Raw genomic sequence first — 15,042 nt, 5'->3', positions numbered from 1 at the left:
AACTAATTCATAACATATCGTTCAGACAAATGGCCATACAGATCTAATTCAATTGCATTATTTGCATTTTTTCCCCCAAAAAGTTGAATTCACTCAGACACAGAGTGTCGTATCTGCCATCATAGCCTAAGGTTTCAGGATAATTCACAGGTAAGACTGCTGAACATTAAAAAAACACTCAAAAGCGCCTTCAGCCATCATCTATTTGTCATCTTCCCCTTCCCCACCTCCAGGGGAGTCAGAATTAGCACAGAGGTTTGATTTAAGAGGTTAGCAGTGAGTTCACTGCCCAGACACCAGCTGTTCACTTGCAGGATGACCTTGGGCAAGTCTCTCTACCCCTGTGTCTCAAATTCCTTATGCAAAAGTGGAAATAAAATTCTTATTGACCTCAAAGGGGCATTTGAAAAGCATAGTTAATAAAATAAGTGGAAAGCATTTTGGTGAGTAAATACCCAATTCCAGGAATGGAAGTGCTGTATTAAATCATCCAGATCAACACCTGGGCAGTAAAGGATTTCTTGGTAACCTCTCTCCAAATGCTCCCCTCAGTCTAGTTTGAAAATTACTTACCTGGAGAAAGGGGGTCAGCCCTTTTGGTGGAACAACCACAGGAACCACTGACCTTGCTGTGAAAAAATGTATTCAATACTCAGTGTACATTGTCCTGTGCTTAATTTTGTTCCATTATCCCTAATTACACCCACCTTATGATGCCTTTTCTTATTTTCTTTATAGCCACTTTAAATAATTGCAAGTAGTTAGCAACCTCCTACCTCACTCATTTTTTTTTAAACCACACATCTTTCTTTTATAAGCACACCAAATGTTCATTGTGCACACTTTGATATTGGTAAGTTGGTGTTTTTTATGTTATTATTTGATGAGGACAGAAATGTTGTCCAAGGCCCTTTTGTGCTTCAGAAGAACCCCGGTCCTGAGAAGGGTTATTGCACGAAGATGGGCACCCTCGTGCTGGCATGGCTCAGAAGGGGCTGGGGGTGTAAGAGTCAGCCGCGGAGGCGCCCCGGAAAGGGTTAACTATCTAGGCCAGGGCCTCCCAAATGCTAATGGACAAACAAGTCACCCGGAATATCTTCTCAAAATGCAGATGAGGTCCCGAGATTCTAGAGAGCTTCCTAGCATTTCCAGCGAGCTCCCATTCGAGGCTTATGCGGCAGGTTTGGGACCACACTCTGAGTAGCAAGGATCTAGTCTGGTTCAAGGTCCACCCATAAGGTCTTGTTCATGAGCTCTGACGTTTGAGAACGAATGTCCCAGCTCAGTGCTTCTCAGCCTAGCTTTCCATTCAAAGCATCTGTGGGGAATTAAAACACAGACTGAAGCCAGGGCCTCATTTCAGGGTGCTTAAATCAGAGCGCCTGGGAATGCGCCTGCGGTTTGAGTAGTATTTAAAGCTCCCCGGTGCGTCTGAAATCCCACCAGGGTTGACTTACGTGGGATAGCTCCTTGGGTGCCCGCGTACAGTTAGCTGAGCACTTCGGGCTGCCAGCCTGGCTTCAGTTTCCCTTGGCTGAAACTGAGAGAGGAAGGGTGTGTTGTCCAGTAGCTATTTCTGGGTGCTAGGGTTGCCAGATTTAGCAAATAAGTATATATAGGATGGTCATTTACATATTCATTTCAAGTAAACAACACATGATTGTTTCTTAGAAGAATGCCCCAAATATTGCACGTGTCCCGTATCTGTATTTTATCTGGTACCCTTACCCCTGGCCTCAGTCCCGAGTGATGGAATGCGGTGTCTCTGATCCCCAGGGTAGCCAGCATTCGGTTTACTTTGCAGGCCCAGGATTCAGTCCTGGAAGCTGTGGATTGCCCACACGTTCATGTAATCGCCGCCACCCTGGGCTAATGAGGCGTGATGAGTGAATCACTCTCCGCATGCCTGGAAAAGGTGCAGGTGTTCGCTGAGGAGAGACAATCGAGAGTCTTCAGGAAGCCCAGCAGATTATGATGCTGTTACCATGGTGTCCGGTTTGGCAGGAACTGGGGAACAGATGCTGTGCTTTTCACACGGCTCTTTTCCTTTTGTCCTGGCCTGATTTCTTTTTGAGTAATAAAGGTGCTTGGATCTCTTCAGTTTCGCCATCCCAGGTTGCCTGGCGTTCCCAGTGAGTGCTGAAACTCTCACTCTCTATCTAGCAGGATCACGTATCCCCTCGGCAGCAGGAGTTTTCTTTTGAGGTCCCAGACGCATTTGTGATTGTGGTAACTCTGGTCACGAAATTTTGTATGCACTCATTTTAAGGCTTCCCACGCCTGCCTATGGGCCCCAGTTTAAAAACTCCCAATTCATAGCAAAAGGAAAAAAGTGCTGGCTTCCAGGGCGGGAAGCTTCATGGCTGCAGGGGTCTGGGTGACCTCAGGATCCTCATCTCTCTCCCTGTCAGTAACTCTCTTGTGCTTCCCGAGAGAAGGGTTGTTGGTGATTGAAGCTGTTCACTTCTGTCCAGCAGAGTCCTGGGAAGGTTTCTGGCTTGAAGGCCAGTTCTTCAGCCAGGAGAGAGAATGCAATGGTTTCCTATGTGTTTGAGTTACTGTTGAACAGCCCACTTTGCAGAAGTTGCAGCAGGGGGCGGCTGGGCTTGTGTGGGCCTGTGTGGGCCTGTGTGGGCCGTGTGGGCCGTGTGGGCCGTGTGGGCCTGTGTGTGCCGTGTGGGCCGTGTGGGCCTGTGTGTGCCTGTGTGGGCCGTGTGGGCCGTGTGGGCCTGTGTGGGCCTGTGTGGGCCGTGTGGGCCGTGTGGGCCGTGTGGGCCTGTGTGGGCCTGTGTGGGCCTGTGTGGGCCGTGTGGGCCGTGTGGGCCTGTGTGTGCCTGTGTGGGCCGTGTGGGCCTGTGTGGGCCTGTGTGGGCCGTGTGGGCCTGTGTGGGCCTGTGTGGGCCTGTGTGGGCCGTATGGGCCGTGTGGGCCGTGTGGGCCGTGTGGGCCGTGTGGGCCGTATGGGCCGTGTGGGCCGTGTGGGCCTGTGTGTGCCTGTGTGGGCCGTGTGGGCCTGTGTGGGCCGTGTGGGCCGTGTGGGCCGTGTGGGCCGTGTGGGCCTGTGTGGGCCGTGTGGGCCTGTGTGGGCCTGTGTGGGCCTGTGTGGGCCTGTGTGGGCCGTGTGGGCCGTGTGGGCCTGTGTGGGCCGTGTGGGCCTGTGTGGGCCGTGTGAGCCTGTGTGGGCCTGTGTGGGCCGTGTGGGCCGTGTGGGCCGTGTGGGCCGTGTGGGCCGTGTGGGCCTGTGTGGGCCGTGTGGGCCTGTGTGGGCCTGTGTGGGCCGTGTGGGCCTGTGTGGGCCTGTGTGGGCCTGTGTGGGCCTGTGTGGGCCTGTGGCAGCTCCCCTCTCAGACCAGTGATCTCAGTGGCCTGTCCTCTTTCCTGGCCTCCCTTCTCAGAGTGGCCACTGCTTCCTGCTTATCTTTTGGGGCTGCATCAATAGAAAGTTAAATTGAAATAATTCCTTCTGGGCTTCTAGCACTTGGAAGAAACACCCTCTGAAGGGAAAGGAAATGGAAAGCCTATTGACAAGAGGAGAGATTTTCGAATAAAACAAGAAATCCTCTCAGAAGGATTCCACTTGATTGAAGAATGACAGACAGGATGTTTAACTTCCCAGGTGTTATGACAATGAATAAAAGTCTTGAAGTTGCTAAAAACTCATCAGACTCATGAGAACTCAGGGTGGAATAGAGCCGACTCGCTGTCCTGTGCATGAATCCCTAAAAATTGGTTTTGCATCGTGTGGCTTTACTCATAAGACACAGCAAAACCTCTTTAATTCATACTAATTTGGGGATTTGATAATTATTGTGAATGAATGAGTTTTAAATAAATGAACACTTATTGATCACTTAGACAAAGAAATTAAGTTTAGATTAACTTACTGAATAATCAGGTTAAAGGGACCTGTTTTAACGGAAAGGATAATATTAATTTATGATGAAGATCAATTACATGCAAATGAAAACCAAAAGATATAGTCCACAGCATCAGTTTGCTTAACTAAGCCATTCTGCCCACTTGGTGGGAAGGTAAACTTTAGCCTGAATTCCCACACATCCCAAATTAGTACAGTCCCGGTTTAATGAGGTTTTACTGTGTGAGCACAGTTTGCTTCTGCCTGTGTCATAAAGATGTCATACAAGGATACACATTTACATTTGAATTGCGTAGTCAGTCAACACTACAGCAATTTTCTCTGAGGCCTTCTGTAGCTCACTTTTTGGCTCTCGGTTAAATAACGTCATCTCTTTTTCTGTTTAAGGGATTTAAGGACAATGTCTATCGACAGAGAAGAAAGTATTTTGTGGATGTGGCCATGAGTTATAAATAGTAAGTACCCGTGTAACTGTTTTCTGCAACTTGTCACTGGCTAGTTAGGAAAGCACATGCTGTGTTAAACAGACCCACCTTCTCTTCGCTTTGACTTTTCCGAAGGCAGATAGGAACCATTTTTAAACACTCTCCAACTCTGTGGGCATTAAATACCAACACTGATGTTTGACATCTGGGTACAACTGTGAAAGAATGAGACCTTTGGGCCTCATGCCAAGTGCTACATTTTCACCATTGTGTTCACAGCTCCACGAAGAAGCTGCTTTTGTCCACTCTGCAGGGCCCAGAAACTGTGTTTTCATTTTGCTTTTGATTTGAGTTTTCCGTAACCTCCCTCAGTGTCTAGCGTCCCCAATGAAAGTAGGGTATTCAGCAAGAATGGCGAAAGGGCTCATGTGAGCAGCTGAAATGAAAAGAGATGTGTTTGCTTTGTGTGGAAAGGGAAACTTCCTGGAAATTGGAGAGTTTCAGACCCAATCCTGGTTGAGGGTGGGGAGGAATGAAAGAACCTAAGGATTGGGGTGAGGACTGTGCACTGTGCATGGTATTAGATGGCCGTGACAGGGTACTGCGACAGGCGATGATGTAGTGTGTTGACTGCAGGCCGTGTCTAGAAAAATGGAGTATACGGTAGGCCTCTATGTATTCTGGTCACACCAATAAAACTTGTAGCCCATCATGGTGCTGCTTTTACTTTGTCTGGTATGTGATCAGCTACATAAATCTGTCATCAGGACAAAATATAAATCCTACCTGGCAGGAAAGATTCTTTCTTATTCTAGTTGAGACTAGGTGAGAAACTCAATTGTCCTGTGGGGCAAGTTTGTCCTTGGTGAGAAGTTAGGACATTACATGTGTTCTACAAGGTATCAGTGTTTCCTTCCCTCCCTCCCTCCTTCCTGCCCTCCTTCCTTTCTTTCTTTTTAAGGAATATGACACATAGGCACTTAAGGCAAAAATGGGAGGATTTCATGCCACACCTCTGATTGGGCCAGTCATTTGCTCATTTCTAACTTTCCCGGATGCTCTGGTGCTCTTCCTTTCCTCCTACCAAACCCCATGCATCCTTCGTTCTTCCTCTAGTATATTTTTAATCCTGAAAACCAGGACTGCTTGGCACATGCTTTTCCACATGTGCCTTCTCCATTCTCATCTCTTCTGTTCCACACAGCTCCTTGACCCTTTTTTAACTACTGTGACCTTCTACCCCCTCGCAATGTCAGTGTGCTGGTGGCTTGTCCAGGCCCAAGCCCAACCTCTTGCCCCCTTAAGCCCTCAGCACTGTCTCTCTCTAACCTTGTCTTCCAGTGTTTCCCTGTCAGGTTGCCAAGACAGCACTCTGATGGCCGTGCACACTTTTTCACATCAGGCCCTGATCAGTGGTCGTGAGTGTTAAGATGAGCTCCCCGCCCAGTGGCATGGCTCAGTGGTTGAGCATTGACCTGTGAACCAGGAGGTCACCAGGTTCGATTACCAGTCAGGGCACATGTCCAGATTTCGGGCTCGATCCCCAGTGTGGGGTGTGCAGGAGGCAGTCGATCAATGATTCTCCTCATCATCGATGTTTCTATCTCTCCCTCCCCCTTCCCCCTTCCTCTCTGAAATCAATACAAAAATATTTTAAAAAAATAAAAAGATGAACTCCCCTAGGTTCACAGACCCTGCCTGTGGAACCAGGCCATGCCTGCAGAGGTGGGTCCTTAGAAAGGGGTGGGCAGGACATGCCTTTGGGACCTGAGGGGACGCAGTCAAAGCTCAGGACTTGGCAGAGCCTTTTCCTTTAGAAAAAAGATAGATACAAATGTATCTCATATGCAGTATATTATATATATGGTGGTATAGAAAGGATTTTGTTAGCATAGTGATCAAGGAGCTAGCTCAAATGTCATTTATTTCTTCTTGACAGAGCCCACACTGGACAAAGGCAAGCTGGTATTGTGATGACACTAATAGAATTGATATATATGGGTCAACCCGTTTTAAGAAGCATTGTTATGGGGAGTCCTTTGGCGTTAAAGGAAACATGTTTATATAGAGAGGAGAGGAAATGGGCACATAGTAGAAATGATGGAGGGTGAGGCTCTCAAAGTATTCACAACTTTGCCGTTGCCATTTTCCTTTAGCGCAAGAGGGACACGGAGATGTGGTGTGTATTGGAAACACAAGTCAACATTGGAGGCTGGAAATGGTGGAGGTTTTATACAAAGGTGGGCTGGCTGGGGCCGGAGGGAGCGGCAGTGTTCCAGGGTCCGGCCCCAGCTTACAAAGTGGGGCTATACTCAGGGTCCAGGGCCTGATTCTCCATAACCGAAGGTTCAGGAGGCCGAGGTAGGCAGGACACCAGCAAGTCATCATGTCACAGGGAGAAACTACTCCCATAGGACTCATGCCCGCTCCCTGTTGTCATGACACCAGAGAGGCCAGATGATAACCTGAAGGCTATTTTGGTGACACAGTCAAAGCAGAGGATATTTAAGAGAGTTTGGGATCCAAGACCATTGCAACCCTCTCCCCTGGACAGTGCTGACTCAGGCTGAGTGCCCAGAATAACATGATGGAAAACTGGGCCATCGGAGCCAGACTATCTGGGGCTTGAGTCCTGACTCCACTGCTTCCTCCTGGGGTGATCAATATCACCGCGCCCCAGTTTCTTCATCGGGGAAGAGTGTCTAACAATAGAACCCATCTCGCAGGGCTGGTGTAGGGACTATGAAAGAGAACCCATGGCTGTGCTTTGCACAGTGCCTAGCATGTGATTTGTGATCATAACTGTCAGTTATTATTACATCCTCCCCTTTCCCTTGTACACAGACTGTCTTCAGTTTCCAGGTGACCTATTGTTTAATTCTTTAGCTGTGTTAACACCATTGTTCTTGCTGCCACCTTAACAAATACTGTAGTTCAAGTGTCCCTGGAAGTAATCCTGGGAATAAAACTCCTTTGGTTTCCCACTTAAAGACTGTTGTGTCTACCGATGCATTTTGTGCTGACCGACATCCTTCTTCGTGGAGAGATTTCATAGCGAGCAGTTACATTCCCACGTGTGTGTGTGGGAAGCTGCAAATACTGATAACAGGTCGCCAGTGGCCTCGGGTGCTTCTTGTCGTGGACAGAGTGAGGAAGGTGCCCTGGGATGCTTCAGTCAGGGACTTGTGGGACGGGGAGAGAAAGCGGTCACTGCTTAGTGTCCCTCATGCCATCACTGGTGTGGCTTCTACGGGCATGAGTTTGAGGATGGATAAGGGCCAGCCATTTTTGTGTGTATAAATACACGTATGTTTGTGTGCAAGTAAGTACCTGTGTGTTTGCAAGCTGAGGGCAGGGCTCAGGCTTGTGTTCAGGTGCTGATGGGGGTGGGACACAGGTACTAGCAAGTCCCTAGCGGGGCCTGGGTCATCATCTCCAGCTTGCCACGTGCTAAGTGAGGTGTTTTTTTTAAATTTAATTTTATTTTATTGATTTCTTGCAGAGAGGAAGGGAGAGGGATAGAGAGCCAGAAACATTGATGAGAGAGAAACATCAACCAGCTGCCTCTTGCACACCCCCCACTGGGGATGTGCCCGCAACCAAGGCACATGCCCTTGACTGGAATCGAACCCGGGACCCTCCAGTCCCCAGGCCGACACTCTATCCACTGAGCCAAACCCGTCAGAGTGAGATTTTTTTTTTTTTTTTGAGGTTTGTTTTATTTGACAATAAATAAAGCTACAGTTTCTGGTTGAAATAGATCTTTTTCCGGTGCTAATGGCTTTCTGAGTGAGCAAAGGAAAAAGATGTCGATACAATAATTACTTAAAATAAGCGCGTTTGAGTGGCTTCTGGCCGAGTGCTGGGATCTGATTTCCAAGCCAAAGCTTGAACCACAGGTCTGAGAAGCAGATCATTTGAAACTGGGTGGTGCTGGAAACCCCCAGTGCATGGGGTCCCTGAAAACATAGTTTGGTGATAAATTTAGAGGCCAGTCTGACACGGGGAGACCTATTCAACTTCCTGTCGGTAGTTCGTTAAGGCTTTCAGGACACGGAGAAGAAGTCAAATATATGGTCTGAAATATAGACAAAGATGGAGCTGAGACGGTTTGGGGGTGCCGTAGGGATTGGTGGGACGTCGCCTGAGGGGTACACAGGGGAGGGGAAGGAAAAGATATGAAGTACTGAATCATATCTATTGAAACATGGCCAGGAAGCCCTCTGGGGCATTTGTGTTGAATACTATATTTTCTGTGATAGTCTTGAAAGGATAAAGCAGGGAGGAAGAATCAACACATGCAGAGGAAAATGAAACAATTCCACTCTGTGATGAGAAAACAGCAGGCTTGAAGTCTGTATAACCACGAGCCTGAGAGAGGAGAGGGCCAGGGACCGTGCCAGCACACAGTTGCCCATAGGTGCCACTCAGGCGCGTCCCTGATTGACAGCGCTGCCGAGAACCATGATTGATTACCCAGAGGCGCGCTGCCGCCCGCAGACATGCCTGAGCGCTGTGGCCACGCGTGTCAGGAAGACCTAGCTGCCTCCCCAATAACGGCGGAGGAAGCATTCATTAGTGCAAATATCAGTCTCCCTAGAAGCCCTGAGAATGAAGGCCCTGGAATGACAGGGCAGTGTTTTAATATCATGGGTAATGGATGCGGGTCGCAGCCAGTCCTCCCCAACCCAACGGAAAGAAATCCGAGTGTAAACAAGCACAGAGGACCCCGGGAGGAGACATGTGAAGCGCATACAGACTTGCAATGGAAGTGCGTGGGGGGCAGATGGCATGTGGAGGAGGGGAAATGATGACTGTGATGTTGGAGCTATAGGTTTGTGTGATACTCTCCAGGTTCCTGTCATTGGCACCTTCATATTTTAAGCTTGACATTAGCTTTCCTGCATTTCTGTGGGTTTCACAATTGCTATATTGTTGGAGGAAAAATGAGTAATACAGGTTTTTTTTCTCGTTTTTTTTTTTTCTGGTTGACTAGAAATAAACAGATTTTTCTTTGGGGGCTATTATAATGATTATTCCCCAACAATATGCATGCATATTTAATTTAATTATATTAGTGGTGGTGGTGGTGGTGGTGGGGGGGGGGCGGTAGTTATTTCAATCTATCGTACTCTCTTGGAAAGAGGCCCCGAGCTCTGACTTTAATATGCCCCTCTTGTTTGCTTAAATTGATTTTGAATATTACTGTGATTGTGTTTGGTTACGAATGTGCTTTCTCCTGGTTGAAATTAAGGTGGTACGTGAACCTCATATTCTTCTCATGGGGCTGCCTCCTTTTTGCTTCCCTTATTTATTTTTTTTAGTCCATGGGATCTGAAATGCAAATAAGTAAAAGCAAATGTCAGTGGGTAAGGTAAACAAGGGAGTTGCAACATGTCATAATTTGCTTTAATTAAAGTTGGAAAATTCCCCAATTTTCCAAGGAAACTCATTTGATTTCAATTCCAGGGAATCCACCCTAGCTGGTTGGGGCATGGACCTCAGTTACAGGCTCGATCCTCAGCGCTGGTTGGGCGCATGCGGGAGGCAACCAATTGATGTGTCTTTCACCTCTCTCTCTCTCTCTCTCTCTCCCCCTTCCACTCTCTCTAAAAGTCAATGGAGCCCACCGGCATGGCTCAGTGGTTGAGTGTCGACCTATGAACCTGTAGGTCATGTTCGATTCCTGATCAGGGCACATGCCTGGGTTGGGGGCTCCATCCCCAGTGTGGGGTGTGCAGGAGGCAGCCAATCAATGATTCTCTCTCTCACTGATGTTTCTATCTCTCTCTCCTTCCCTTCCTCTCTGAAATCAATAAAAAATATATTTAAAAGAAAGGTCAATGGAAAAATATCCTCGGGTGAGGATTAGCAAAAAGCCCAAACAGAACAAAAAACAAACCCAGGGATCCAAATGGTTCCTGACATCTCTCAGCCTGTGTTCCCCTCTGTAAGATGGAGGTAACAGTATCTCTCTGCCTCTCCCCTGGGAGAGTTTTAAGGATTAAATGAAATCAATGGGGCATTGCCATGCAATGCACTTTACTATTAACTTTATCAAAACAATAGTCAACACCTCCAGACCGGAAGCCTGGGGTTTACTCAGACCCCTGACCTGCTTGCAAGGCTTCAGTTACTTTCTCCAATTTCTCTTCCAATCTGAGAGGCTGTGCGTGGAGTAATTAAGAGTTGTAGAAGTTACAGCTGGACTGCCTGGGGTGAATTCCAGCTTTATCACTGCCAGCCAAGGGACACCTGCAAGTTATTTGTCTTCTGTGCCTCGGTTTCCTTATATGTAAAATAGGGATAACCCTACTTCTGCTTTAGAGGATTATTGTAAGGGTTAAATGAGCTAATATACTAACAACACTTAGAACACTGCATAGGAAATGCTGCTTTAAGTATTTGCTAATATTTTTATAACATTCGTTTTCCCATTTCAACCGATCTCGCCTTTTTCTCTAGCATCTCCCAATCTTTTTATTACCTTTAATACTCTTCTCCACCACCTTGGCCAAGACTTTCTACAAGCCCTGAAGTCCGTCTGATTATTACACTGTATTAGTTATTTATCGCCGTGTAACAAACTACCCCCAGATTGAGCAGTTTAAAACAGCAGATACTTATTATCTCACGAAGTTCCTCAGGGTCAGGAATCGGGGAGCAGCGTGGCTGGGTGGCTCTGGGTCAGGGTTTCTCCGGAGGCTGGAGTCAGAGTGTTGACCAGAGAAGCAGTCATGCGAGGGCTGGGCTGGGGCTGGGAGACGTTTCCAATTTGGTCACGCACATGGCTGTGGCAGGAAGCCACAGTTTCTGGCAATGTGGGCCTCTCCACAGGGCTGCCGGAGTGCCCTCAAACCAAGTGATCCAAAGAGATCGAGGAAAAATCCATCTAAACTCAGAAGTGATATATCATCACTCCTGATGAATTCTATTGGTTTCATAGCCCAACCCTGATATACTGTGTGAGGGGACTGCACCTGGGCATGAATACCAGCAGGTGGGGCTCACTGGGAACTGTCTTGGAAATCGGTGAAGACATACATTTAATTCGTGTTTGATATTATTTCTTTAAGACCCTCCCTAACTGCTCTTCCACAGTGGGTGCCCATGCACTGTCCCTAGAACTAACGTACAGAAGGCAGGGCAGCATGGTGCAGCAGAAGGTGGGGCAGAATGTATAGGCGTTGGAGCTAGACAGAACTGGGTTTGAATTCCTGCCCTCCTCACAAGCTCTGCGGCCATGAGCATTGACGTAGTCTCTCGGAGTCTCAGCGCTCTCATCTTAATGTGTACCTGGTATCAATGGGAGGATTAGCAATGATGACAGAGCCCAGATGCTGACTGGTGCAAGCGGGTGTGGAATCTATGATGATGTGATTATTATCATCACGGTTAAGTTGCTAATGGTTCCTTAGTTCCATATAACCATTTGTTAAGCTCATTTAAACTGAGTAAAGGACTTTAAGGAGTGAATGAATTAAGGAATTTTTGGTTCCATGGTGGGCTGGGTTAAAAAGGAGCTTTTCAAAAAATCTGTGTGTGTGTGTGTGTGTGTGTGTACGCGTTCGCAGTTTCAGGTTCACGTAACTCATGCACACAGCTTGCTTCTTCAGCCTACAAAGTGACCCTCTGCAAGGCCTTCCCAGGTCAGCGAGTCTCAGCTACAGTTAGAGGGTCCAGGTGGGGGCTGCGCTGTGTGGGAAGCATCCCTGAATGGCTGATGGTGGTAGAAATGTTCACCGTACGTGGAGCTCTTAGCTGGCTTATTTGGGTAGCTTCCCTCAGTTAAATTCTGGCCCCATGCTGGACCCGTGTTAAACGCATTGCGTATGTTCTCTCATTTAACCCCACGGTAAGCCTCGGTGACAAGTGGCATTATCGTAACTTGGTTTGAAGGTGAGGAATCTGAGGTTTAGGGACATTAAGAGACTTGCAAGAGGTGACACAGCTGATTGTCATCCACATACACACCAGTTGTTATTCCGTTAACTTCTCCAGAATCGAGCAGTAAATTGAACCAAAGCAAATATCTATAGTCCCAGGTTTACTTCCCAGATGACCAGAACAGTTTCAGAACAAGGTCGCTCTCGGGGTTTCCAGTGTGCCTCTCTGATGGAACCTAAACCTCTCCTTAGCGCAAGAAGCCAGATTGTTTTTCTTTCTTTTCTTTTCTTTTTTTGGAAGTGGCTGTGACACTTCACTTGCCATACGTGTTTTCATACACAAGCTGAAAATAACACTGAGACAACTAAGCAAGTGACTTGGAATTTTAAAGAGTCATCCTCTACACAGAATTCTCCGCATATTCGAGATGCATCGTTCTCTTAAAAAATATATATATTTTATTGGTTTTTTACAGAGAGGAAGGGAGAGGGATAGAGAGTTAGAAACATCGGAGAGAGAGAAACATCGATCAGCTGCCTCCTGCACACCCCCTACTGGGGATATGCCTGCAACCAAGGTACATGCCCTTGCCCGGAATCAAACCTGGGACCCTTCGTTCCGCAGGCCGACGCTCTATCCACTGAGCCAAACCGGTTAGGGCAAGAGATGCATCGTTCTTGTAAGTATTTGATACACTTGAGATTTTATGCAGCCAGGACGCAAACCAGCCCTGTCTGGCTCCAAGGCCATGTGCTGTCTCTCGTGGAGTGCGTGGGACATCTGCCGGGCCCTGGCCGGTGGCCCACCTCCTCGCCCTGCGCAGCAACTGTGCTCCCCTCTCAGGCCCTGTGCTCCCCGCCTGCTGGAAGCCTGACCCTCGTGGGGTATATCATGGATGGAAATAAACACAGCTGGGCCGAGGCTTGAAAAACAATGTTAGAGATTTGTCTTTCTCTGGCTTTTTCTAGTTGCTAGCCTATTTATTTCTTGATTTTTTGATTGACAAAATTGCACCCTTTGAGATTCATTTGCTCTGAGGGTAGGTACACAGCTAAACAAAGACTAAAACAAAACGGCCCCAAATGGAGACGAGCGTATCTGAAAAGTGCAATCACCAGCCCAGCAGGCGCATTCAATTTGGGTGAGCTGTGAATATTCCACTCAGCGCCATTACAGAGGGAGCATTCTCTCATTCAACAGGGAATGGTGATGGGAATCTAACCTCCTCTCCCCATCAAAGCAGAGAAGGGCATTTTCCCCCTGCTACCCGCCTTCCTCTCCCCACAGCCCCACATGCCACATGCTGTCATAACAAAGCCCTCTGGGACTGGGATTCAGCAATGTGCCATGCGTTTTAAGATGCTGGATAGACACAAAGGATGGAATGGACGAGCCTTGGAATAAGCGTACTGGGCTCCTCAGCCAGCGCCTCACTTCTCAGGAGGTCTTCTCAGTTTCCTCTTTTCTTTAGATGACTCGGCAGGAGTCAGCCACAGGTTGTCAAAGGAAAGGAAGGAGGTGGGTGATCAGAGACAAAGGTAGGCTCCCTTGAGTAGAAGTGCTGGGCAGATAGTGGGTAGAGCTGTTTGCTGCTCTGCCTCTGACCTCCCAATGCTCAGTGTTAAAACAACTCTCACAGCTGAAAGGTTTTCTGAGGGAAAGGGGGTCTGGAGGCCTATGCTGGCCAGAAAAGGACCAGGTGCTGGGGCCTGAGGACTGAACCAGCAGCCGCAGGGCACCACGGACAGGCAACGCGTGCCCTGAGCTGGAGTTGACGGGCACTTTCATACGTTAGGTTTGGGGAAGAAAGATGTAAGTTCTGAAAGATTTACATTGGCTACAGATGAGGAGGGTGGGCGGGAAAAGGTGAAGCAGGGCCGTTCTAGGCTGGATGCATGGTCTGTAACAAGGAAACATTTGCTACTTTTGATGGCTGGTAGGCAGCAGTCGTGACCGTTCTCCCGCAAGCAGGGTCCGGCGTCTAGTGGGCGGCTAATAGGCGGCCGGGAGGGTGATACAGAACTCCCACAGGCATTCAGGAGTGTGAGCAGTCTTTTGTCAGTTGTTCCACAGCTACTAACTGGTTAGCAATTCTTGTCTGTTTCTTACCCTCCGCCGTGCTGTAATTTCATGTAGGACGCCTCAGAATTTTTCTCATGTTACCAGTTCTGTGCATATTGGGGCTTCCAGGTAGCTGTGACGAGTTAGCTTTTGTTTGGGCCGCAGGATTACCACTCATTGCGGAGGTTTTCCTAGGAGGCATTTGCAATTATTGCAACTTGCAGCAAAATAACTGGGGTGGCTCCACCTCTGCACCTTTCCAGAAATTTTCGTTGACCTTAGCATTTCTCATTTCATGCGAGAAGAGGCATGATTTATGGGTCCTGCTCGGTTTCAGAAGGTAGCTTAAAGGAATACATTACTAACAGGAGTCCTGAGTGCTACATTACCTATTTTTAGATAGGCGAATCTTAATTGGAAACAAAACAAATAGAAGGCAGAGGAAGAACGAAAGGGAAAAGTTATGCTTTCTTAACAGGGGGAAAAAAACAAACAAAACTTGGGCGGGGGGCGATGGTTGCAAGTTTTTATCTTTAATGACATTTTCCTCATCAGTTTCTTGATGAATTGTGGGCTTTATTGTGTTGTGGGTCCAAGGTTTAATTTATTATCTTCTCTGTCTTTTTGAGAAGAGGCACCTTAGAAGGCAAATATGTTTTCTTCTCGACCGAGCTAATTTTATCCCATTTCATTATCCTCCATTGATTTGCTTTCCCGGGTTTTGAATGAAGCTGAGATATATGGGGCTGTTTGGGTACGGTGTGACTCCTGCGTAAACACGAGCTGTGGATA

At 47.7% G+C, this 15,042-nt stretch overlaps 1 protein-coding gene across 1 annotated transcript in view; it reads left to right on the top strand.

Annotated features, from left to right (window-relative positions):
- TPH2 (tryptophan hydroxylase 2) overlaps positions 1-15,042 on the top strand; it is a gene marked incomplete at its 5' end in the record, with an annotated part of 101,242 nt that overhangs the window by 6,810 nt on the left and 79,390 nt on the right. The window contains one exon of the mRNA XM_081084919.1: positions 4,265-4,332. Within this exon, the coding sequence (XP_080941045.1) occupies positions 4,265-4,332 (68 nt within the window). The remainder of the gene's footprint in view (positions 1-4,264; positions 4,333-15,042) is intronic.

The sequence above is a fragment of the Myotis nattereri genome, assembly GCF_964212035.1.
Source record: "Myotis nattereri genome assembly, chromosome: 2".
NCBI classification, from domain to species: Eukaryota; Metazoa; Chordata; class Mammalia; order Chiroptera; family Vespertilionidae; genus Myotis; species Myotis nattereri.
The sequence above is the reverse complement of the archived record's forward strand: the minus strand, read 5'-3'. Positions and strand labels throughout refer to the sequence as shown.